The 25760-nt window shown below is 43.9% G+C and overlaps 1 protein-coding gene across 7 annotated transcripts in view; it reads left to right on the plus strand.

Moving 5' to 3' along the window:
• Nucleotides 1-25760, plus strand: part of CDON (cell adhesion associated, oncogene regulated) — a 54602-nt gene that overhangs the window by 4989 nt on the left and 23853 nt on the right. For 6 of the 7 annotated variants that reach the window (XM_080567565.1, XM_080567570.1, XM_080567564.1 and 3 more), the window contains exons 2-8: nucleotides 14102-14238; nucleotides 16563-16835; nucleotides 18754-18900; nucleotides 19187-19330; nucleotides 19899-20186; nucleotides 21021-21290; nucleotides 22180-22536. In XM_080567565.1, coding sequence (XP_080423691.1) covers nucleotides 14163-14238; nucleotides 16563-16835; nucleotides 18754-18900; nucleotides 19187-19330; nucleotides 19899-20186; nucleotides 21021-21290; nucleotides 22180-22536 — 1555 coding nt within the window. In that variant the 5' untranslated portion in view covers nucleotides 14102-14162. Of the gene's footprint in view, nucleotides 1-5411; nucleotides 6299-14101; nucleotides 14239-16562; nucleotides 16836-18753; nucleotides 18901-19186; nucleotides 19331-19898; nucleotides 20187-21020; nucleotides 21291-22179; nucleotides 22537-25760 lie in introns of those variants that run through there. The other variant, XM_080567568.1, reaches the window with a different exon arrangement.

Below are 25760 nucleotides of genomic sequence, written 5' to 3' on the forward strand. Positions count from 1 at the left end.
TCAAAGACAAGTTAATAGTTCCTACCTTGGAGTTGTGCGAAGTCTGCCTGCCTTGCAGACCTCGGTTTTCCTTACGCTGAACCTGCAAAAAATGCCCCAGGAGAGGGGGGGTGGTGGCGGGGAAGCACTTGTGCCGCGAGCAGCCTGCTGTTGGAAGATGGGCTCTGTGACGGTGTAAGGCATGCTCCTACAGCTCGCTGTGGCATCCTGGCGGTGCTCACAAAGATGCCGCCCAGTTCCCCTGTGGGATGGGGGCACTCCAGGGGCTCAGCCAGGCTGAGGGCAGCGCAGTGAGCTCACCAGGGGAAACGCCATGGGTTTCGGCTGGCTGCAGCAGCGGTGCTGGGTGTCCTTGGTGCCTTCTGGCTTGCAAGGCTGAGCTGCTGTGTGCTCAGCTGGCAGGCGTGCTGACTGGGTTGGCCTGGTACGATCATCCTGCGGCAGGCTGCGGCGTTGAATTTGTGTGTTACTAGCTAAATATACACCCAGTAACTGTGTCTGGCCTTGGTGCATCAGCTCAGGCAAAAGGAGTCTGTGCTGCCCCTCCGTGGGAAGGGGCCGGGCACCGCTGGCTTGCGTTGTGGGGGTGGAATATGTGTTTTGTGGGTTGAGTTCCCTGCCCAATGGGTTGGCAGCTGCAGTGAGGTGTGGGGCTTCTCTCCAACCCCTGTCCTCCCTCGTGGAGGTAGTTCCTGGATGCCCCCCATTCTTCTGTGTCGTCTACTGAATCGCTGGAGGATGGCTGGGTACTGGAGGTTGCATTCCTACCGCAGCGTCTTCGGTTCTCGTGTGGATGCCCTGTGTTGGACGGCAACCTGCTCTGGTGGAGGTGTAGCTGGAGATGCTCCGGTTCTTGGAAGGGAATGGTACTTGAGGTTTTCCTGTCACAGTTCTCACCCAGTAAAATAAACCATTCATTTGGCTAAAAGGCCTCACTCTAGAGAATCTTAAGAGGAGTGATTTCTTCTTTTGATGCACCAGTTTAGAAGGTGACCCCATGCGACTGCTCCTCTTGTGGGGATGAGTCCAGTGTGGGGAGCTGCAGCTGAGGGCAGTCAACGTAACGCCTTCTGAAGCAAACCAAAGGTGACTTTTCTGGGTTCAGATTCCCCAGCTACTTCCAGATTGACCCAAGCTAGGTTTTCCCCAGTAAAGTTACTGTCATTAAGTGGTATTTTTTCAGGTTTTGTTTCCTTTTTTTTTTTCCTTCCTGTTTGCGAAGAGCTGATAGATCAGCCCAAATAAGGGTATGGAAGAGGCTGGAGATTTTCAGGAAGATCCACAGACAGTCAGTGCATGACTTGTTGCCTTTATCTCTGAGATCAGGAGATTCTTTTGCAGTGATGGATTAATCCACTCTTGAGTGAATAATATAACCAAGAACAAGTAGGAGCCAGCGCTCCAAACAGATGATGCGTTTAATACGTGTGTGCCTCTCCTCCCCCACTGAAAAGCTTCTTTCTTCACGGTTTCATCCGGCAGGCCCGCTGAAATCCTAGAGCGGCCTGCCCGCGCCCCGGCCCCCTGCCGCGGGGGATGAGGATGGGGCCGTGTCAGGTGTCTCCGCTCCAGGTGGGCGAGGAGGGGATGCGCTCGGCTTTGGGAGGTGCGCGCGGCCCGCTTTGCCCCCCGCCTCTCCTCGTTACCCCACTAGAGGTGCGGGGGCTGGTGCTGGGCCTGCCAGAGCAGCCCGTTGGGCCCTGAAGGCAGCGCTCCTCGGTGCGAGGAGCCTGCCGTGTCCCTCTGTGCCCCACTGCAGCGCAGGGAAAGGGCTGCCTCGGCCCACGACCAGATCTCATGGAAGTGGGTGGGCAGGGGCTCATGCTTCGCTGCCCGTGAAGCGACTCGTGGGGTCACAGCGCAAGGCAGCGCGCCTGGTGCTGGGGAAGAGTTTTAGGTGCCAGGTTTGCCTGCCCTTCTGACGCTTCCCCCACAGACCTGCCGCCGCTCAAGCCAGCGCGAGGAGCCACTGCCTGCTTTCAGCCCCTGGGCTGCTTTGGAGCCGCTTTGGTGTGGTGGATCTCAAGGGGCCCAGTGGCATGGGCACCATTTGGCTGCTCCAGGGCCATTCCCCAGGACCTCCTTGGGTGGACGTGGGCTCAGGACTCAAAGGGCCTGTGGTGTTTGATGGCTACGGTTGACTGGGTGCCCTCTGCTCAGCACCACGGTCTGCATGCTGGCAAATGCTCTTGTCGTGCAAGGTCAAGTCAGTGAAAGCCGTCAACGTTGGATTGCCTTGGTTTTGTGAAAGCTGGTGTTCCTCCGCTGGGGATGCGGTGGCATTGGAAGTGCTAGTGACAGCTTCCAGCTGTAGTTTTTCCCCAGGCTATATTTGCTGTGTGGGTAAAGATAAGATCTTTAAAACAGCATTTACCCGTCTGGGGAATGGGTTCTGGTTGTGTCGGCAGTACGTGATTCCTGGTAGCTGAAGAGGTTTGCTGCATAATGTTCCAACTCCATGTAGATTAAATATATTGCAGAGTCAAACTGAACAATAGCATGTGTTTTTTTCTTGTCCCTCCACTTCCCTCTCCAAAAAAGTTTCCAAATTGCAGGTACGTGTGCATATACTGAAGTGTAGGCCCAGATTTTCATAAAGTTTGCTGAAGGCTGTTACTTCTGAGGATCTGTTTTGTTTGCAATAGCTTCAGGAAATCTTTGTTTCTCAACAGCCTTTTCAAAATGTGTGTTTCGGTGTAGCGCTCAGATGCTCCTTGCCTAAATGTTTTCCTGTGACAGTGTATTGCAGCTTGGAGATTTGAGTCTCCTCTAATAAAATGCAAGCTAAGGAGGAAAACCCTGAGGGTTTTTTGGAACAGAAGATGTTTTCTGTTCTTGCCACTAATCTTTGTTGCAGAACAAAATAGGAATGTATACTTTAAGTCTTCGTAAGGGTGTAGAAGGAAGCTGGCAACGGATGTAATCAGAAATGTTATCAAAACTTTCTAAATATGTTGAAATTTCAGGCCTAATGATGTAATTTTAATTTCAGATATTCAGACTGAGGCATTTTTTTGGGTGCAGACTGCACTTTCAGATCACTGTGCAAGTCAGGATCAACCAGAGAAGAGTCTAGGACCAGGTAATAGATGGTGGGTACTGAAGTAGGTGGGTCTGCAGTTGTGTCACTTGAGTCTCTGCAGCACTGGAAGTCATCACAGAAACAGATCTCGAATTTGGTGGTAGCAATAAAATGGAGTGTAGTTTTCTGGATTATGTACTTTTGAACTGAGCACTTGAAAAAATGGTCTTATTCTTAAGTTAGCATTTTTTCTAATTAGTGCATTTGTCATTGCTTATGCTTTTTGCTTATGGAAGCTGCTACGCTTGGACAACCTGTATGTTTTGAGTTTGCCTGAAACAGCTCTTACTGATTACAGTAACGCAAAACGAAGTGCTGTGGCAAAGACCCTAATTAGCCTGACCGGTGCAATGGGAGACCAAAACTTCTCAGCTTTGCTCTTGTAGGTTAGAAAAAGAGAACTGTGAGTAACCTTCAGCCTTTCAACCCTTTTTCCTCGAGTGGATAGGTTGCAGGTTGAGGACGTAAAAGAAGTTGAAGTCCTTCTCTGAGCCAAAGGTGTGAAGCTGTTTATTTTCACTCTGGAAATGTATATATTGCATGAGGCAGATGCTAGCCTGCTTAACCTAAGCATTCACTACTTATCTGGGGTCTGGCAAGTGTACAAGTGGTGTCCGTTCTAATCCCCGAATATTAAAAAGTCCAGGCACCTTTCTCTGGCTGTGTCTGAGATTGCTTTAAAAACACAAAGAGGAGCCAGCAAAAAAGAGCATTTGCTTCCATTGCCAAGTTTAAATGAAGACTAATGCCGTGGTGCTTCTTAATCTTGTTTTTCTTGCTATCTGATGGATGCTAACGTGGGATGGAATAGGTCCTGGCAGCAGTTATCTTCGCAGGGGCCCTGTGTTGCTGAGCTCAGCATTACATTTTTGGGTGAGCTGACGTGCTGTGAAGCCTTGACCCTTTTCTGTGTCTTGATGCCTTGGTAATTGTGTCCCTCTTCCTTTGGGCACGTCTTCCAGAAGCTTGGGCCTGCCCTTGAATGTCTGAAGTGAAACCCTGCTCAGCAAAGTCAGAGCGTAGGATGTGTCTGTGCGAGTGAAAACACAGCTCGGTCAGGTTAACCCGATAGAAAGTTCTCCCTGATACCTGCAATGAAACCCAGCTACTTTCCTATCAGTTAACTCGCTCGTGTTTGAACTGGTTATGCTGGTAACAGCTGCCGTTGCCATGATTCACAGGCGGCGGGAGGAGACGTGGGGCTCTGACTCAGCCCCTGGCAGGCTTGCAGCAACACTCGGGTGTTTCTCCAGGTGGGCAGTGGGGATGTGGCCCCGGCCGGCGGTGTCGGTGCTGGTGCTGCCCCGCGCGGGGCAGTAGGACGATGGGAGCTGAACCCTCAGGCCACAGTGTTTCACCACCAGCCACTGCTGGAGGACAGTGCTGGAGGATGGTGCCAGCCTCCCGTTTTTTGCAACAAAAAGGTGACCCAACCAAAGTGATTTTTCAGTTCTATTTTTTTGCCGGGCATTGCATTGAGACAGTTTCTATCCAGGCCCCAAGCTGGTGGGGCTGCTTTGTCCATTGTCAGGGTACCTCCCCTCTAGATTAAGAAGGGCAGAAGCAAGTTTTTGGCCAAGAGTTTGGACTTCAATTTTGAAACCAGGTTTGATCTGTGAGCGTGGGGGAAGGGAGGGGAGGAGGGCAGTAAAAAAAAAAAAACGACTTACCCAGTTAGCTTACAGTAAGGCCGAAAGATGAATTGTTAGAAGGCTTTTTTAATCAGGGGAAGAAAGACTGACTCTTTCCTGCTTTCTCCCTCAGCTGTCACTGGTTAGCCGGTTTGCTCTTTAATAAGCATTGTTCTGTGTGCCTACCCTGGAGACCTGGTTCTGCAGCAGTGCATGTTGGCGTGGTGTACTACAGCAACTATGGACTAGTACGGACTGCTGTAAAAAGGGAGAACAACCATTTCAAGCGGAGTGTAGCACTTCTTTTTAGGAAAGAGTCAAAAACAGTTGGTTGCTCTGTTTTTAATGTATAATTTCAGCTCTCCACAAGCAGTGAATTCTAAAGGGTGACTAACAACTGTGCTGTAATGCACAGGCTTTGCTCTCTTGTTTCCAGCGCACCTCCCATATCCTGCAGCCATGAGTTCACAGGCTCCTAATTGCCTATGATGTAAGACAGCAGTAGATGGGGCTGCTATAAATTCTGGCTGCAGGTGTGGATTTAATAGTTGTGCTTCCCTTTAAGGGAACTCGGAGAGCATGGATCCCTGCAAGTTACAACAGATGGAGTTGGACTGGGGGGCAAGGCATCTACAAGAGCCATTTGCCTGCATTTTTTAGAGATGCTGCTTGCTGGAGGCTGTTGAGGTATCTGTGTTCATCCGGAGTCACCTCAGCAGTGAGCTTGCTGTCCTCTAGTACAGCTCAGCCACGGCTGCTCTTCTTTTCAGGGAACCTTCTCACATCTCAGAACTGAGCAGGCACCAGTGCAGTGCAGGAGCTGGACCTTCAGACAGCACGCGTGGACACAAGCTCCTTTGTCTGCGAATCTGAGAGGTTTTTGTTGATGAGCAGAGCAAGCCTGTGGTTCTAGTCCTTTTTGAAATTGTGCTCAATTCTGGTTATAGGAATCAGAGTTTACAAACAAGGGTGGTTGTCCTTCATGTGCATGTGTAACTCTGGTAATTAGGATTGCAAGTCCCCTAGCTCACTGAAAATGGGTATGTCTCGCATGGAGTTGGATTTTGGATGTTTTCCCTTAATTTTGGTCTACATTCTTGCAGTTCAGGGTCTATTAAAGATACTGGGAAAGGTGCCTGGTAGGTTGACGTGAATCTTTTTGCTGTTTGGGTGCAAAGTTCCCTTTTGTGGACGTTGGTTCCTACCCCTTCCTTTGTGCTTGTGCTCTGAGACTGCGTGGTGAGCTGAAACCACTCCCTGATCCAGGTGAAAACTAAACCTCGTTTTTCTTTGGCTGAGGTTCCAGCTGGATCTGCCAGCAGGTCTGACTCACTGGCCATGCAGTCGTGGGTGCAGATAGGAGGACGCAAGCCGGGTCCTGAAGGAAGGTGTTGCTGCCCTCCTCAGCAGTAGCTGAATTCTGATTGGCTTAAACTGGTTGTGAAATCTTGTTCTTGGTAAAATTATTTGGTTGAATAATGTAAAAAACAATGCTGTGCTCCAAGGATCAGGTCAGCCCTGCAGGAAGAAGGGTGGAAAGGATTGATGAGGGGAGCACTCAGGAATACCTCGTATGTGACTGGAGGTGAGCAGAATTGTCCTTGGAGGTCATAAGGTGCTGCGAGAGAACCAGTACAGGTGTTGAGCTGAAGATACGGGGAAGAAGAAAAATGAGAATAGGGTGAGATCTCAGGGGTCTTAAAGAGCAAAGGGCAAGAATTTTGTATTTATTTGGTCTACGGTTACTTTGATAGAACTGTTAGGCTAATGATACCTTTCGATCCCTTGGGGTCTAAAAGCCCTTATTTAGGCATTTAAACATAATTGCAGCACAGCAGAACTGTATATTAGGCTAATGCTCTGTTCTTTTTCTTCCCCGGAGGCTAGAAGAGTCAGAAACCATACCCACTTCATTAGTGTGGCAGCAGGGGGACTGTGTCAGCTTTTTTTGAAGTTTAATAATAAAATTAACCTAATTGTTATGCCAGTTTGTGGGCAAGAAAGTGTGACTTGGGTGCATTTTCCTGATGCCTCTCTTGCTGTGACCAGTGCTGCTATCACTGGGTGCAAATTCCGAGTGTCTGTGATCAGGATGTGCCTGTGGCGGATACGGAGTTGGAATTTTTTTTAGCTGTGTTCTCTTACGGGGAAGAGAGCAGCGTGCTGCAGAAGCACAGTACACAAACTGTTAAATTTTCTTCACTCTGCTCACAAATCCATTTCTTCAGTCAACGCCAAAGCATGCGTTCTTCTATCAAGACCATATGTACGCCAAGACTGAGGTTTTAAAGTCAAGGTGTTTTTGAAATATTGGAGTGCAAATTAAGTATCTGAGTAATCTTAACTGTCTTCTCAGAAAAATTCACTATCAGCCTCACATATAACTCAAAGGATTAATGGAAAGCTAAACTTTGATCAGAGTCCAACAGCTGATACCAACCATGAGACTTTCCAGGCCTGAAAGCAAAATAGAAAAATCCAGTGAACAACTCAGCAGAAGATCTGCTTCTCTGTTTTTGAGGCAGTCCAACTTTTTGCTCATGTTTTTAGACTGATACTTCTTGTTTTTCTCAGTTACTTAATGTCTTCGTGTCTCCTTTGTCCTATGACACCAAACCTTACCTTTAGAAGAGTTTGAGTGAATTCACATGCTGCATGTTCAGAATTCATCTCCTTTGCTCAGTGCCAGTCAAGTTTCTCCTGCCATCTGCTGCCCTTTATCCTGAGCAAACATTGTCTTAATGGCAACAAAAATGTGCCATTTGAAATTGTTGCACAGCTGATAATACACTTCAGCCCTAAAAATGCTGTCAGGTTTTGTCACTAGCTGAAGGCCACTGTCTCGCACCGCGGGTTGAATCGTGGAGCAAATACGAAGCTGCCATCACGTGCAAGCTAGAGAGCTTTTGTGCACACTCGTGCAAGACTAAATATAAAAATGCATGTTACTTATCAAGAGTGAAAATACTAATTGACTCATTAAGCATGAATGCTTACAGAAAACATTTGAGCATGGGCTTAGCACTGATTCATTTGGACACTAAGCATGGGGATGGGCAGAAGTTTGGAGATGTTAATGGAATTCAAGGTAAGGAGTGAAAAGGTTGTGCGATTTTGTTCTGCAGCTTCTTTAAGTTGTTACGATAACAGTCTAGAAAGGTTACTACCAGTTTAAAGCATAATAAATAAATATGAACACAACTTCAAAGGGTGCTGTTTCTTGTAATTTTAAATACATTTCCATTTGGTTTGTTTCTGTAGATGCCTTTGAGTACGTTTCATTGTGTTCTCTGATCTCTGTATCTTTCACACTTGCTTTATAGGGTCACTGTCAGCAAACTGTTTTTGTGGGGTTTTCCTTTTCAGATTTTTCAAGTGTGTTTTAGGATAGAGAAAATATTGGGTTTTCAGGACTGCTGGGCAGAGTTCAGTTTGTTTTGTAAAGTTATATAAAAGCACCCAAAAATCCCTTTGAAGTACGTAATTTTATTACTTACACTCTTGAAATGCTGTCTTTCATGATGCCATAATTCTAGTACAAATGCCTAGTTATGGTATTTTAAAAAAGGAAGGAAAAAAAAGACCCCAACACTTATGTAAATGCCTGATTCCTTATCTACATTGCTCGGCTTCCTGTAATTTAGTAACACAGAATCTGCAGTTTCAGTGCTTGAGGTGGAGAGTGTAAAACGGGAGCACTTGAATTTTTTTAATTTTTTTTTTTACACAAGCTGTGACTACAGCACAACTTTTCTCGGTGCTCGGGTCCTCTCTTCTGAGTGTAATTAGGAACACATTGATTCTTATTGCAGCTGGCAGCTGCTCACTATTGCCTTTTTCAGCTTCTGACCCCCATAGTCCCGGTGACCTTTCCTGGGGTTAGTCGTGGGCCCTTTGCATTGTGATGGGCTAGAAGTGGCTCATGTGGAGTTGATTATTTCCTTGCTTGTCTGGCCTTTTTGGTGCCATAACTCCAAGTCACTTCCATTTTCTTCCCCTGCTTTTGGCTGACCACAGTGAAAGGAAATGCTTTTGCTGGCGACAGGATCAGTTTGCATGCTTGACTGACTCGATTGAGACCCTGAAAAGGGGGGAGGGGGAGGGTAATGAACACTGTAGGTGCTGCATTTGCTTTTTAAAGGCTGATGCTAATGATGGAGTGATCATTAAGCATTCATAAAAATGGTGCTTCAGCAGCAGCCTGGGTTGCCTTCGAGCGACCTCAGACCCGAGCATGCCGGCATAAAAATCCATCTGCCGCATCCTCGGTGCGCGGCGGCTCCAGGAGAGGTGCAGGCCACAAACGTGCGAAATAACTGCGGGCGCCTTGGCGTCGCTTGCTCGTGGCTGCTTCAAGGATTTCCCAGCCACCAAAAGACCCAGCAATAAACCTCAGAGGTTAGTCTGCAAAGCTGATGGGCGGATTGTCAGTTGCTACTGGGCTCCCAACCATTCCTCTGAGCACAAAAAGCTAATGAAGTATATGTGCCAGCTGTTACACTCATTTTGCCAGACCCCAGGAGGACAGCATGAAGACAGTCAGTGATCAAAGGCTTTAGAGATCACTGAGGAGCCCGGGCTGCAGGAATGTCTGATTGCTTTCTCTTGGAATGCCACAGGCTTCAATACCATTTTTTTTAAGGTGTCTTGGTGTGAGATTTAATGATTTAACTCAGCTTGCTTGTACTAAAGGCATAGTATTTTAGTTAATTCTGAGGTTTTTTTTGCCCCAAATTTAGATTCTTTGAAAACCTGCAATTGTTTTGTCAGTACAGCGGAAATCTGGGAAAGTGAGTTAAAATTACTCTTTTCTTGGTAATTCTACAATTTAATAAATAAACCAGGAAAAAATAAAAGTATTCTCAGCATTTGCTATTTGTTTAGATTGCATACAGTACTACAGAGTGAGGTTGGATTAACTGATTTTGTGTTGCAGCTTAACAGAAATATGTAGTCTTTGGAATCTAAAGCTGTTTTGCTGCAAGTCAAGGCTGCTGTCATGCCGGCAGCTTGCAGGCAGTGCTGCCCCTGAAGCAGCCGCTCTGTCAAGCAAACATCACTTTTTCCTAGGTCTTCTTGGAGAAGGCTGTCAGCTTCTGGAGGTGGAGTGGGTAACCTGAATAACTCCCTCTGTTCCTGAGCATGCAGTTTCCTTCCTCCTCTCCTGCTTTGCGCTGGCTCTGGTGTTCACAGGGCCCTGCACCGAATGTGTAGGGTGTGTTTGGCTGGCAAAAAAAACCCTTTCTTCTTTTAGCTTCAGTTTGGCCTGGCATGCTGGAACGTGGCTCAAGGTCAGAGGAGTCTGGGGGGAGTACTGGGGTGGGAATACTGCAGCGGCTGGATTGACAGGGGGCTGCAGCTAAATGGCGCTGGCGGCTGCTTGCTCTTGGGCACGGCAGGAAGGTGATTCAGGGAGCTGTAAAAAACGGGTATGGAATAATGTTCGTTTTAGTAGTGACTCTGCCCTTGGCAGAAAGGGTGGAGGTGAGTTTATGGGTGGGGAAAGGAGCAGGAGGGCAGGTTCTCCCGTGTCCTGAAGGAGACAGGATCCTCTCAGCCCAGGTGCCACACGAATGTGTGGTAAACAGCAGCACTTGCCCTTTTTTGGAGTGTCACACTTGGTTTTGGGGCAAACATGGGGAGGAATGAGTTAGTTTGGAAGGTGGTAGGTTAAGACAGCTGCACTGAAGACATCAGCTTTACATCAAAGACCACTGGTGTCTGGAGGGATGTTGAGAAGTGCAAAGAGAGGAAGAGGGCTACTGCCAGGGATGTGCTGTCCTGCCACGTGGATCTGAGGCAACAGCGAGGAGCCTGCCTGGCTGCTCTGAGGCCTGGATCTCCTCATCTTGGCCCAGGGTTGCTCCTATCCCTCCTAATTATCTCTTCAGGCCTTGAAATCCTGGTGATTGCCTGCAAGTTGCCCAATGGAGGCAGCCGTGGAGCTGTGAGGAGGCCTGTGCTGAGGCCCGTCTGCCAGCCCAGCAGTGGGGACCTTGTGGGGACCCTGAACCTGCTGATTAAAATGTCACCTTCCAGGCCGTTGTGCTGTTTCACATTAGCTCTGATGACTTCTTTGCTTGCCAGTAGGTGGCATCCCGAAGGTCTTGGGCACGAAGCTGCCAGCTGATGGATGGGCACATGCCTGTCTGTTGGATGAGGATTCCCTTTTATGAAGTGTCTGTGACAAATGAGACACACAACTAGAATTATCTTGTCCTCAGAAGTATTCCATTGTAATGATTTAAGTCCCAGAAGGTATTGGGTGCACGTTTACAACCCTGTGCATGCAGTGTGCTCCAGAGAAAAATATCCATCGGAGTGGTCGGGACTCTGCCGTCTCGTGACATGAGCCCTTTGTCTTCCTTGTTTCCGTTGACCTGAGATATGCAAGAGCAGCAGTTACATCATAGTTGATAAGGAGGTCAAGTACTGGAGGAAAATAATTGGAAAGTGACTTTAGATGAAGATGTCTGAGTGGAGGTAGGAAAAGTATGTGCTTTTGCCATGCTGTGGCTTTCTGGTGCGTGTCCCTGATGGTCTAGAGAAACTGCCATTGGAAGTGGAAAGGGCTTTTTTTGATCCATGAAAATGGTGGCCACCTCAATTCAATTCTGTTATTTTTATGAATAATTCCTGTTAGTACTATTTTATTTTACAAGGGTCTTAAATAGCCCCATCTTCTCAGTGACACCTCTTCCTTCAAAATAACTATTTGATTTACCAGTGATGGAAATTGATTATCTCAAGTGAGGAACAGCAAACGGAGGGTCACACTGATGTTCCTGGGTGAACTCAACCCGGATACTGAGATACTAAAGTGGAGTCACATCCAGCCAAAGTGCTCCTTTTTCTGTTCCAGGTAGATCCCCAATGACCCATGCTTGCTGTCAAATGTCATAGGCAAAATGAAAGTTCAGGATTATTGAAATGATGGCAAAGAGGAAGAGTCCTGTTCTTCCATCGCTTAGGCCTTTTAACACTTGGATACATATTAATAGAATATTAGAGGCAAGTCTTCTTCACTGAGTGTCTAAAGACCCCCAAAACTGTGAGCTGTGGTCTTTCCTCTTTTCTACATAGAGAGGGCCTTCTATAGTGACATGAGGTAAAGCACCTGCAGAAGAAAAAAAATATTTTTTGGTTTTGTGGGATCCCACCTTCTCTGAGTGTTTGCATATTTACCGGTGGATAGGAGGTCTTTGCAGTCCTCTCAAAAGCGGATGGCAGAAAAACTTTATTCTGATGCCTGGGCATTGTCGCTGAACAATGCTACACCAGTTAAAGTTAATATTTTTCTTTTTTCTCCAGTCAAAGAGCATTGGTATTCGTGGCTTTCTTTGCATACTCACTGTTTTACAGTTGGTCTTACCACTCCACAAGCCTATGAAAGCCAAACTGGTAGGTCAAAAGAGGAGTAGCTGTTGATACTGGCAGCTAGGAACATGTAAAGAGAAAGATAAACAAAGGGAAATCAGAGCCTGGATAAAGTAGATCTCCAAAGATAAAGTTTAGTTAAAGATAATGAGCTGGCCTTGTTTAAAAAGACAGCTGCAAAATAACCCAGTAGCTCCATGTGCTGGGGTTAAAGTTGACCTAGAATATACGTTTCATTGCTTTTCATAAATAAATAGTCAAGGGAAGATTTGGCAAAAAGCAACATTGCCCCCCACCCTCTTCAGAAAAGTGTTTGATGTTAACAAGTTCTCTGCATGTTTACTTTGTCCTCTGTGCTCGCTGGTGGAGCGGCTCTGCTGCCCTTGAACCGAGTGAGAACTCAAATAAACCAAAATGCTTTCTGCACAGCCAGTCTTCCTTGCCATCTGTGTCTTACCAAAACAGTCCCGACTCCTTCAGGAACCAGCAAACTGTTGCAGCGTGGTCTGCAGGATTACTGGATCTTCTGAACAGCTGAAATAAATTTGCTGGATCAGATAAAACTGCCCAGAAACAGGAGCAGAACTCGTCAGATTTTCTCTCAGCCTTCTAAAACTGTCATTATAAACTTGAAGTGCAATTTGCAGGGAGAAGTAGTTGTAAGCAAATAGTTCTATAAAATCTGAAGTGATACTTTTATTGTTATTGGAGTCTTTTCCTGATGCTTATTTTGCATATACTTTTTACAGTGACATTCTGATGATAAAATACTGTAATTTTAAATAAACTGTGGGAATAATTTTGCTGTTGATATCTGGATCCAGCTTCTTGGAACCAAATGGCTCCGCAAGCACTCAATAAACTGAGAGTGCTGCTTAGGACTTACTCCTATCAAACATATGCATTGTTGCACTTGTTTCTGTGCGCTGCCAGTAAAACTCATGGTTATTGTATTTGTGTTAGATATGTGTTTATATACATATCTGATATATGAGATGTTTAAAATATATGTTGAATGTTATCAGCAGCAAAATTGTATGACCTGTTTCGGGCAGACTGATAAATGAAGTAACTATGCTAAATGAACTAAAATCTTATTAATCATTATAATACAAAAGGCAAATAAAAAACTTAAGTGAGTGATAGCTGCAGGGTTTTGTGTTTGTTTTTTTTTTAACCTTTTTTTGGAGAAGAGATGGGGACTCTTGAGTGTCAGAAACAGTGCTTGAGACTTACCTCGTGCAAGGGGGGCTGCTGGTTTCACAACTTGGTCCCTATGTTAAGGTGCTCAAAGGGAGGTCTTCTGCAGTGCGACTGCCAGGCGTGATACAGCTGGGGAAAGGACTGTCCTCTTGTAGAAGCAGCTGTGTAGATAAAGCGTGCATAATGAGCACCCCAGCAGTATATATGAGAAAGCAGTTTCAGTTCTGGAATATAAATGAGAACAAGATCGACATCGGTAATGTTTTTTCAGTAGGATTTGCCACAGTTTGCCTGTAAATCAGCTGAGCGACAGTGCACGTAAGCAGCGTGGTTCTTGACCGACGTGACGAGGAAAGCAGATGACAGATCTCACTAAGCAGGTTTAGCGCAACCACAAGCAGTAGCTGCATCGCAGAATATAGATTCACAAAGACTTGTAAAACAAGTGTAGCCTAGTGATAGATGACCAAATGATTATTGTTTGCAAACAATATTATCTCAAATAGATAAGCTGTTTACTTTGGACTTCAGTTCCTCTGGTTGGAAAGTAGTCTAATTTATCAAGGCTGTACGGTTCAGCGCGTATGCCTCACATCCCAGCTGTGGAAAAATCTTATATTAAGAATAGTACTTGGAAACGTAGTTAAGTTCAACTTCTAACTCATTTTTACAGATGGTTTCTATATTGTGAAGAATATTGGCTGTTTCCTGGTCGTGCTTTTTTTTAAACCCCAAACACTTTGTTGTAAGAGAGTTAAAAGAATAACTCCTGAAATTTACAGTAGACATCTGTTTGTTTGTTTTGTAGCTGTTTCAGTGCCTCATCTTAATCTGGAGCTTTGTGCTTTCAACTTCTGCAATCAGGCGCTATGCATCCAGATCCCGGACATTTACAGGCACCACTCTTTGTTGCCGTCACAGTTCTCATCTCTGCCACGAGTTCAGGTAAGGCCTTCTTGCCCTAACCAAAATGTGTTTGCAGGCTGAGCGTGTACTTCTGAACGAGCAGTGATTTAGAGTGCATTTCAACTTTAATGCCAATTTTAATGCGTGTTAATGATAGCCTGATTTTAAGGATGCATGGAGCGCTTACACTCTGAAGCTCAAATGTCTTACGCTGGATATATGACTTGTTTTTGAAAACTTGGCTCAAAACAAATGCTGGAATTTAGAAGGCTCTCAGTTATGTAGGTTTGTTCTTTGGGATCTCCATGGACTAGCTGGACTCTGATTTTGCTGCGTACCGTGCGTCTTGTGTTCCCATGGGATTGGGAGGGGATTGAAATTTGCAAGGGAAAGGGGGAATGAGATCTTTGAAACACGAACATTGATGCGTGGCTGTAGCTGGAACAGCTCTTGCGTTAAAAAAAGAAGAGGGATGGTTTTAATTGACACATCTGCTCTGCGTAGTCAGCTTGTCTTAATGTAACCACACAAAAAAGAAGCTTTTACTACTTTTAGCACTTCATAGCCAATCGTTATAAGCAAATGGGATAAATTTTATTTTTCAAGCAGTCATAGGAGATAAATTCCAGCTGCAGGGTCACTGCTACCAATTTTGACTTTTACATTGAATGTAAAGTATTGGTGTTACAAGCAAGGGCAGGGACAAAGATGAGGGAAGATGAAAGTAACAGTGCAATTTCAGAGCTATTGGTGGCTCGTGAACTAAAAAGGCCAATGCTTTTCTCTTATCCCTGGAAATTCAAACTGAACTAATAGGAAAAACAGTTTTCTAATTAAAAGCTAAAAATGTACATCTGGAGTCCTGTGAAATGCTTGGATACCATTTTTATGGATTTCATATTTTTTTAAGTGAAGCCACACTTTAATTTCCAGTTTTATTTTGTTTATGCAGATAGTTTAGTTTATGGTTCTGTTAAAAATGCACAGTTTCTCATCTGAAATTCATCTGTATAGACAGAGCTTGGACAGACTGACTTTGGAAGAAAAGCATGAACTGAGAGCCCCACCTACAAGAAAACTGTCTCTTATTTGGATGTCATTTAATCTTGTCTTGACCTGTACTATCTGGACTTTTTTAGCTTACTCACAACTTAAAATTGTTTTCCCTTGCTGTTCTGTCTCTTTGCAAACACTTTTTCTCCCATGTTTCTAACCAAATAGGAGTTATTGGTGTTAATTGTCTTTCTCTTGATCTGTTTGTACAAGATCTTTAGCAGAAAATTCCACAGAAAACAAATGGAAATAATTCCCAATGTTTCATTGGCCGGGATTGGAAAAAATTTCCTCCAACAAGCAAGAATTTTCTTCTGGCAAATAAATGGATTCTCATAACCAAGTTTTGTAGAACTGAACCTTTTATTTATTAGCAGCTTTTCCTGTTTCTGTTCGTCTTGACTCAGTAAAGATAATGGGCGCCCAATTCATCATTCTCATCCTGATGAAGTCCATGTATTTGGAATTATCAAGAGCCTTTGCTGTTCATCCAGCTTTTTTATCCTGCTATTTTTAATTAGTTCTGCAGACTCAGAGGCAGTTCTGCATAAATACCTGGCAGGCTGCTACCATTTCTAAAATTTTACAAGTCACGTCCGGGCCCGCTTCATATGGGACAGATCAGCTACAGCTGTGTGTTACTAGACTCTGTCTGTTCAGGTGACGGGTGCTGTTTCACTCTGATTAAAACCAGTGTGATTGCAGTTATTGCTTTCCCCTTTTTTCTGGCTCTCGCAAACATGGTCTCATCGTGCTTTTATCAAGTGATATCGGTCATATCTGGATGCAAGGGTTAGATTTACTTTTTGGGTGTGATGTACACACTCACATTGTCTGTAGTTGGGGATGTATCTTGCCCTTCCTTTAAGCAGAACCTACCTTCATTTAATCATTGTTACTGTCTTCATGGGGTTTGAATCTTGTCCAGAAGTTTTCCCTGGCATTTGAGAGTGGGAATTTGTAATGAGTTCCTCTTGCAAAAGAAAAGGTGATACCTATTTGAGTATCACTAACAATTTGGTGTTTAGAGACACTGCATTTGTCAGTGTGTGATATGAGTAGTCTTTTTAGGAATATTTATGCCTCTTGAGAAACTTTCTTCTGAAGCAACCGGTCCCTTCCAGCACTAACGAAAGAAGTCTGGTTTGTGACCAGTGGCACAAACCTTACAAAAGAGGATTGCTATATTACAGGCTATGGTTAGTCTCCAATATGAGTCAATATATCCTTAATCTCATTGCATGTGCTCACGCAAAACACATTAATAAATGCTGTTCACTAACTTAATATTGTTGTTTCTTTCATTTTAGGTTTAATTCCCCATTTTACTTCTGAGCCCCTGTCTACTGTCCAGAAGTCTGGTGCGCCCATACAACTACACTGCTCTGCTGAGCCCTCCACAGCTTGCATTTCTTGGCTGTTTAATGGAGAGCCTTTGGACAGCAGGGTGGGAGAAGTGGAAATCCAGTCAGGATCTTTGACAATCGTCTCTCTAAGCCTGTCAACGTCTGGTCACTATCAGTGCATTGCCAACAGCAGCGTGGGCGCTGTTGTGAGTAGGGCTGCAGCGATATCAATAGGCAGTAAGTTAATTTTTGTTTGCGTTCCTCACTCTGTGCAAATTGCATAGATCTCATCTAGTTGACTTGTAGAAAAAGCCTAGTTTCAAATCCCCGCCCCGCCAGCACTTAGTATATGATCAGTTATGTTTTTCACCGATATTCTTCTATGTCACATGAGACCTGTCACACAGAATCACAGAACGTTAGGGATTGGAAGGGTCCTTGAAAGATCATCTAGTCCAATCCCCCTGCCGGAGCAGGAACACCTAAATCATGTCACACAGGAACGCGTCCAGGCGGGTTTTGAAAGTCTCCAGATAAGGAGACTATACAACCCCACTGGGCAGCCTGTTCCAGTGTCACCCTCACTGTGAAAAAAGTTTCTTCTCATATTTAAGTGGAACCTCTTATGTTCCTGCACACATCCATTGCCCTTTGTCTTATCGTTAGGTGTCATTGAGAAGAGCCTGGCTCCGTCCTCCTGACACTCACCCTTTACATATTTGTCAGGTGATGCACATGTGGAACAGCTCCCCTGGAGAGCTTGTGGATATTCATCCTTGGAGACTTTTAAAGACTCCGCTAGAAAAGCCACAGCTGATTGATTTAGCATTGGCGATAGCTCCTTTTTAGCTGAACTCTGGGCTAGAGACCTTAAGAGAGCTTTCCAGCAAATGCAAATATTATTCAATGAAATAACATTCAGTTCAACGAATGACCTAAAATGCAACGTTCCTGAGAACTTTTCTTCAAAAAGGATCTTCAGAAACGATCAAAAAGCAGCAAGTGAGCTGCCATGCCATTGCAGAAGCATGCTTGAGAGTCAGTAAGAAAGGAGAGGAGAAATGAGTCAGAATTGTTGCCTGGGAAATGAAAGGAATTTGTGCACCTTCCATCTACCGCATTTCATTGGTGAAAACCACCTAGATGTTCTTCGGGGGGGAGGAACTGTCTTCTGCCATTCTAGGTGGAATTTCCCATCTCTGTAGCATTGATTCTTCTAATCAGTCTTTGGTGCTTGATCTGTAAATTACTTGATTTAAAAGTGTTTAGAGGAAGTGCAATGCTTTCCATGTGGAAAGGACGATGTAGTGCTGAGAGTGGGAATGTAGTATTCCTCCATGAGGATGATTTGTCTGCTTAAGATTGCAGTGCTGCCTGAATTGGGCCTTTGTCAAGCAGGATTTGAGTGATTTTTCTGTAAGGGTATCTCATCTATGGAGCATGTCCAAAATTCCCCTGGGAGGAAAATTTCTTGTAAGTGTTTTGGTAGAGTACTGACCCATAGTAAGACCCTCTCAAGAGAGCTGTAAGGGTAGCTAGCATAGAAAAACTTCTCAACCTAGAAGACGCTTTGAACATGAAGGGAGTAGAAGAGCAGCCTTCATACTTTTATCCTCCTTTTGAGATTTTAGTAGCAAATTTGAAGGTGCTGTTGATTGTTGAGGCTTTCTGCTTGCCTCATTGCTCACGGCAGTGAGTGGAAGATGCTGCTGTACTCCGTGTTGTGTTAAGAGAGACAGAAAGACAATTTAATGTTTCTTATGAGAAGGCTTCCTCGTGTTAGTTCAAATTGTCTTCTGTATTGCCTTCAGAGCCCTTCAGAGCCCAAGATTAACACCACAGTCTTCTCTTACCGATTTTTCTGCTTTCTTTTCCCGGAGGAGTTGAGGGAACATAGGAACTATTTTGTCTCTTCACTATTCCTGTTGAAATGCTAGTCCTTCGTGGGGTAAGAAAGCGTGTCTACACCAGAAGGCTTATGGTATTACAGACTACAGAAAGGACCATGCCTGTTGATATGAACGTCTAAATGCTGGGCCAGGAAAGATAATCAGCTTGATACCAGCTATATTTTTTAAATGTAAATAATGTGATTACTTCCCTTCACCTTGCTCAAGCCTTTGCTGCTCTTAACCTTTTACCAATTCCCTTCTAGGTCTAGCTAATTTTGATACTTCAGTGAAACCTGTCATTGTAGCGGAGGAAGGCGGTACAGCTTTCATTGGCTGCAAGGTGCCAGAAAGTAACCCTAAAGCACAAGTCCGCTTTCGAGTGCGGGGAAAATGGCTGGAACAATCAACAGGTGAGAAGTTTTATGCCATTAACCAGCAATATAAATATCCAACAAACTCTTTCTTGGAATTTTATCTGAAGTAACTTAAAACCTTCCAGAAACTTGCACAACTTTATGCACAAATGACTTAATCTAAATCTAGCTTTGTAAATTAATATCCTTTTCATAGCAGAATGATCTCTTTGTGATCCTAAATTTAGAACAGATTGATTTTTATGACAGGTTATTTAAAAGAAGCAATTCTTTATTTGAAACTAAGTTAAATATAATCATTTTTCCTTCCCTACTTGTTTAGATAACTACCTAATTCTTCCATCTGGAAACCTGCAGATTTTGAATGTATCTTTAGAAGACAAGGGATCCTACAAATGTGCTGCGTACAACCCAGTCACTCATGATCTCAAAGTAGAACCTGCTGGACATAAGCTTATAGTCACACGTAAGTATTTGATTTGATTTTGCAGAATTAATACATCTCAAACTGAATAAATCATACATTTGGCTAGGTCTTAAATTCTTACCACTACGACAATCAAATGTTTGTCCTCTGCTGTATATGAAGAGGTCAGTAAATATCTGCTGAATGTTGTTTCTCATTTTCTGTGGTTAAATCTGAGTCAAAAGAAAAAAACACACAAAGAAAAAGATTTTGGCATGGATGTATCAGCCTAAATATCCACTGGTCTCAAATGCCATGTTATAAAAAATTTGTCCTGCGTTATTTGCACATTAAGTTCTTACTTCTCTTTGCCTCAGAGGAGCAATGTGGCTGCTTCTCAAATCCCAAGAGGACAGAGCACTTAGCAGTATTCCCTTTTCAAGGGATAATTCTGCAGTTGCCAAACTGATTTTTGAGCAAGATTTCTGGAAGAATTATAGTGTTGTGCTTAGTCACAAGGGGAAATACCTGTGTTTAAAAAGACGTGGTAAAGCTTCAGGACTGGAGCACAGAATTGGAAAATTTAAAAACTAGGTTAGTGATAAGTTTTTGTCTCCTTTTTTTCCAGGCTCTTCCTCAGAAGGCTTCCACATACTTCATCCCCTGGTCTCCCAGACCCTGGCAGTGCCCCAGCACAGCTCTTTGACGCTAGAATGTGTTGTCAGTGGCCTGCCTCCAGCCTCCGTCCACTGGGTGAAAGATGGCCAGGATGCACTGGGCAGAGGCAGGTGGAAACTGCTGCACTCCCATCTTGTATCAGACAGGCTTGAGGCATCGGACTCTGGAAATTACTCCTGTGTAGTGGGAAATGAATTTGGAGTAGTGAAATATATTAACTATTCACTTACTATACTCGGTAAGAAATAAAGAAATTTTCATGTCCAGGCAACAAATATTTTGGTTGTATACTTGCTATTTTTGATATCAGATTACAAGTAGCTTAGTATTCTTTCTCAACATCAGCATAGTAAAATAAAGGTATGTTCATTATGAGCATATCTCATCATCTCTCCCAAATTAAAATTCATGACTATCTCTTCTCAAATCCTTTGCAGTCTGAAATAATTTAACAATAAAGGACAACAAACTCTGAGGCAAGAAATGATCTATTTATTTTTCTGCGGAGTGCCAAGTATATACGGGATATTGTGTCAATAATGTGGCAGAGATGTTTTTCTTCTGAGGTTGTGTATAAGCAAAAAGCTGGCAAGTAGAGGTGGTATGTTTGGATGAGGACAAAAACTAAAACTAAAGAAATTTATTTGGCCAGCTTGGTGTGTCTGCAAGTTGTTCCTAATCTCCCTTTTCCTTTGTAGTAGATTTTCCTGTGTTTGAGTTTTTTGTCTCCATGACTGTTTTTGTTTGATTTTTGAAATGTGTACGTTAGAGGAACTTGGAAAATAGGTTGACACAAAATACACCTTTCCTAATGAGGATGTTACTAAAGATTTTTTTGAAAATACAAGTGTTTTATTAACAATATTGATGCAAACATCACTGGAATAGAGGGAAAAGACCATTAAAATAAGCAAGCGTGCGGGGAAAAACAGCTTAGCTTATGCGTAGAACTAGAAGTATGTGGTGCTTACTTAGCCTTTGTATGGGATAAGTTTGTTTAACATTTCACAGTATTATTTTCCAGGATTTAGGCTCAGACCGACATACAGTGTAAAATTATTTTTCTTTTTAGAGCCAGTCTCAATTTCCAAGGGACTGCAAGATGAAACTGTGGCTGCTGGAGCAACTGTGCATTTCTGGTGTGATGTCCATGGAAGCCCTGCTCCGACCCTCACCTGGCTGCACAATGCAGCTCCCCTCGATCGTTCTCCACGGCACCTGCTGTTGGGAAACGGCCTGCAGATCCATGGTGTCGTTGCGGAGGATTCTGGCTTGTACCAGTGTGTAGCAAACAATGGGATTGGATTTGTGCAGTCCACTGGGAGACTTCATGTACAGCCAGGTAGGAGCACTTGCAGGCCTCCAAGAACTCAAATTAAGCATTTCTACTTGAAGCTTTATTTTTTTCCCCCCAACTTGATTATGTATCTATTTGCTTCTGACCTTTATATGTGGCAAATCTTACAAATAAGGTGCTCTCAGTTGAATTTTAAAAGCGGTAGGTGTTTCTGTATTGTGGTTACCTGATAATTAAAGTGTAGATTACCAGCTGCAATTAAATCAGTTGGTTGAACTTGATACAAGTTATTCTTAAATGGAATCAGGGTACTGTTGTGCTGGATGAACTGGTATTCTTAGCAGTATTGGCTGCGGAGTAATGCCTTTTTCATACCCTCAGTTTACAAAATGATTTTCAGATCTGGAGTTAATGCACACTCGCTTGTATCAGACTAGCAGGTACCTGCAGTGCTTTTGGTCACTTTTCAGTCTAAGATACTTTGCGATATTGGAGAACTTGATTTCTGCTATTACGCAGACATGGGCAAGATCTTTACTGTTCCTGTTTTCTCGCCATTTTGTGTAGCTTTTGACATATTTTGTAACTAAATTCAAACTGATGTGAGATGTGCTGGTTGAACAGATATTGTTACCTGTTTGCCTGTGGAGTGGACTAAGTCAGGCATGTCTGTGTTCCTCCTTGACAGTCAACCCTTTCATGTATAGAAAAGGTAATGTGTTTTCAGTGTGGCTTTCTATAAGTCTTCTCTAAGCATAAATTTCATCTGATCTCTTCAGTCTGGAAAGGAAGTCTAGAGATGCCATCTAGACAAGAAATAACAGTTGAAATGATTAACAAGAAGCGTGCATGACTTCTTTTTTTAATTGCATTGACTCAGTTTGACATTAAACATGTTCCTTAACCACACTTACTTTTTGGCTTTTTTCCCTAGGCAGCGGCTCAAGGCCAGTTATAGTCTCTCCGCCTGCAAGCGTCAGTGTGACAGAAGGTGGGGACGTTACACTGTCCTGCAACGCCACTGGTCTACCCATTCCTGTGATCCGTTGGTATGACAGCAGAGGCCTCATTACCAGCCACCCCTCCCAGGTGCTTCATCCAAACCCGCAGGAACCTTCTCAAGCAATGCCGGGCAGCACCGTTGCAGAGCCCACCACCTATTTCACCGCATCTCAAGCAGGGTCGAGCTCCTTGCGCATTCGGAACGTGACTCCAGGCCATGTGGGGGAGTATACCTGCGAAGCCATCAACGAGCATGGCTCTGCCATGTCGGAAGCCTTCCTCACAGTTGGTAAGCCTGAAGTGCAAAGCTGATACGGAATCCAGTGCCATAACATGGAGCATAGAGGTAGTCAGCATACGGATTTAGGTGAGAAATGCATCTAAATAAGAATTAAAAGAAAGGTAGGTAGTGGAGGTACCCTGGGGAAACGCAGCAGAGGGGTCCAAGCTGCCTTCGTGGTCCTCTTTCTCCCTTCCCTCTTTTGTCAACTGATAGGCAGAGAGGAAATGGCTGGGTGTATTGCATGGTGCTTAGCATTCTAATATGTGATTAAGAAACTTCCCAAGGTGGGTGCTGTGCTGCTAGGAAAAGAGAATTCTTATATTAAAGGCGAGATAGGGAAAGAAAGTCTTTTTTTTGACATTGAAATGTTATATTAGTACAATTTTAAGTTCCCTTCATAAATTCCATCCACAAGAACTAAGGTACAAGTTTTAATTACATGAAGTGACTTAGTTTTTCAGTTCCTACAGCATCTTGTCTCTGGACGTTTGGCTGAATGTCAGTGCGTTTTAAGATTCTCTGTATATGTGGTCCCATACTTAAAGTTCTTTGTTATCACCAATTAAACTCATTTATATGATTTGAAAAGATGCTGAAAGGTTCTCTTAGAGGAAGGGGAAAAAAAAATAATGAAAATGATCCCATCATATAGTTTTATTTATAAGTTATTGCTGGACCTTGCTAAGTGGAAACAAAGCTAAATATCGTCCCAGAATTCAATCTGTATCAAACAGAAAAATCCCACTGCTTTGCCTCAGAATTTTATGGCAGTAAGTTCAAGTTTAATGTTTTGTTTATTAACTTTTATCGGTTTCTAATATGCTGCTGATTATGATGTAGAGGGTGGTTAAGGCATTTGGTTTTGATATAAAACTTAAGTAGTTTCTGGGAGCTGTTAGGGTTTTTAAACAGTTCCCATCCATGCCAGGAGACATGCTCAAACATTTAGAAGTTCTAATGAAGAGTTTGTGCCAGGTAGTCAGTCGTTCAGGTGCTTCAGAAAGGCTTAAGCTGTGATTCCGGTGCATTTCATTGGTGGTAGGATCAACCTAGGAAGCTCTCTGCCTCAGCAGCTTGTCTCTGCAATTTGCCTTGCTCAAGCACAGAGTAAGAGATTATTTGGCTGAAAAATGTATTTTTTTTCTTTCTGCTGGATCTGTTCCATGACCTGATCCATTGCATGGTCTTAAAAGCAGGCAGGGCAACTTAAGCCGCCATCATAGTGAGAAACCACCAAAATGTAAAACGATAGCCTTAGCATCCTATAGGCATAACATTTATTTTAAATCTTTTTTAGACAGTTGTGGCGTTTGCATGCATGGCAGTATCTTTCCTTAGCTACTAATTACACTGTTAATTCTTCAAAATAACTTTTGTCTAATGGAAATTAAGGAGAAAAATACACTCCAGGAAATCCAAGCGGGCAGGCAGGCAGGTTAGTATAAAACCCAAGAAAGAGTAGCGTTTGCTAGAGTTAGGTTGATGTTATATTGGAAAGCAGGCTCAAGCTGTCTTTTATAGAGGCCAGACATGTCTGAGAAGTTTTAGGGTAATTTGAAAGGCTTGCCAGGCTGGGGTGACTTCACTGATGTGCTATGTTCAGATTTTCAGAGCACTTTCCCAGCCTTTGCTAAGGTACTTAGCAAGCTCATAGAAGGGGGGATCCTTTGGTTGTTTAAGAAGCGGGGAAGAAATGCCTGGGAATGTGATCTGTTTGCACAGCAGAGACAGCACTGATGACAAAATACAAAGGTTGCTCTGCTGCCATACAAATAAAAGGAATGCCAACAGGTTGAAAACTGCTTGTACATCTGCAGCACTGTTTAAAGAAGGGTGTAGAATAAGTAGAAAAGATGCTGTAAAACCTGGCAGGGGGATTCGTAGGGGTATGGAACAGTTTCTGCAGGAGGAGAGAGTGAAACGATGAGGGCTCTGTCTTCAAAGTGAGGCACCCAAAGGGGAAACGTGATAGTGAGCTATAAAACATGGGGTATTACAGAGCATACAAGTAAAAGCTGTGAATACATTCTCCTGATGCTCCAACTTGGGATGCTCAGTGCTTCCCCGTTTGCAAGGGAGTATTTTTTCACAGCACCCTGTTAAACTAGAAATATTGTTACTGAAGCATTACAAAAGGCTGGAGACAAACGGGCTTAAAACCTTCCCTAAATTCTACTTCTGGTCACTGCTGGAGACGGGATCTTGGGGCACTTCGTCCTTTGGTCTGACCCAGCTGAGTCCCGCTTCTGTTCTGAGGTGGGGCTAGGCAGATGAGGAAGAGGAGAAAGCGTGAAGAAGTGAAGGGGGAAGGGGTGATGCTCTTGCAGCAGCTGGAGAGAGTTACATGATGACGCAGCAGCCAACGGAAGTCTGAAGTACTGGTTTGTATGGGTAGCAATCATACCAGAAACCCAGTAAAAAGAGCTCGGCTCTGAATTGCTTAATGGAAATTGTTACCCAGGGTTGTTTTTCCAAAAGCAAAATACAAATTATTTGCCAGTTGTTGACGACTCCCCTCTCGGAGCAATAAACACAGCAACAACTGCGGGTCTCCTGTCACCAGCCTAAACCACAACTAATTCTCCATGCACAACAGTCCATTTCCCCATGCCAGCAGGCATCGAACCGTGTTGTGCCCACCCACAAATCCTCTGAGTCCGTCACAATGCACTGGGCCTTCTGGCTCCTCGAGCGAGTACAGCATTTGTTTCCAATATTAATGTGCGGCAGTGCATCACTTTCCCACTGCTTACTGACAGTAGTAGATATCCTTTCACTTTGAGGTCGTCCTAGGGTTTCTGACATTTTAAGCAAACTACGTCTGGCTTTGGGAGCTTCTCCTTGTGTTGTTCCCTTCTCCTGCCTCTGAATTTTGTAGCATTCCTAAACAAATAGGAAGAAACAAACAACACATGCTTGCAGAGTGTCTTCAATTTGAAAAGAGAACTTTCCTTCCCTTCCCAGCTTTTTAAAAAGTGGCCAAAAATAGCAGCCACACTTGCTGCTGGTATTTTAATGGAGGTTTGGAGGAATCTGAGTCAGCCAGGCTAACACTGCCGAGGCTTTACATTACCAAGGAATTTGTTTGTTTTGTAAACCAAGTTCCCTTCATTCCCTTCCCCTTCCAGACCCCTGCACGTAACATAAACCTACACAAATCTGAAAGAAAGGACAGGGCTAAGAACATCTGGCAGTCCTGACATAGCAGCATGCAACCTTTAAGGGCTGCG

The sequence above is a fragment of the Anser brachyrhynchus genome (assembly GCF_964034855.1).
Source record: "Anser brachyrhynchus genome assembly, chromosome: 25".
Taxonomy (NCBI): domain Eukaryota; kingdom Metazoa; phylum Chordata; class Aves; order Anseriformes; family Anatidae; genus Anser; species Anser brachyrhynchus.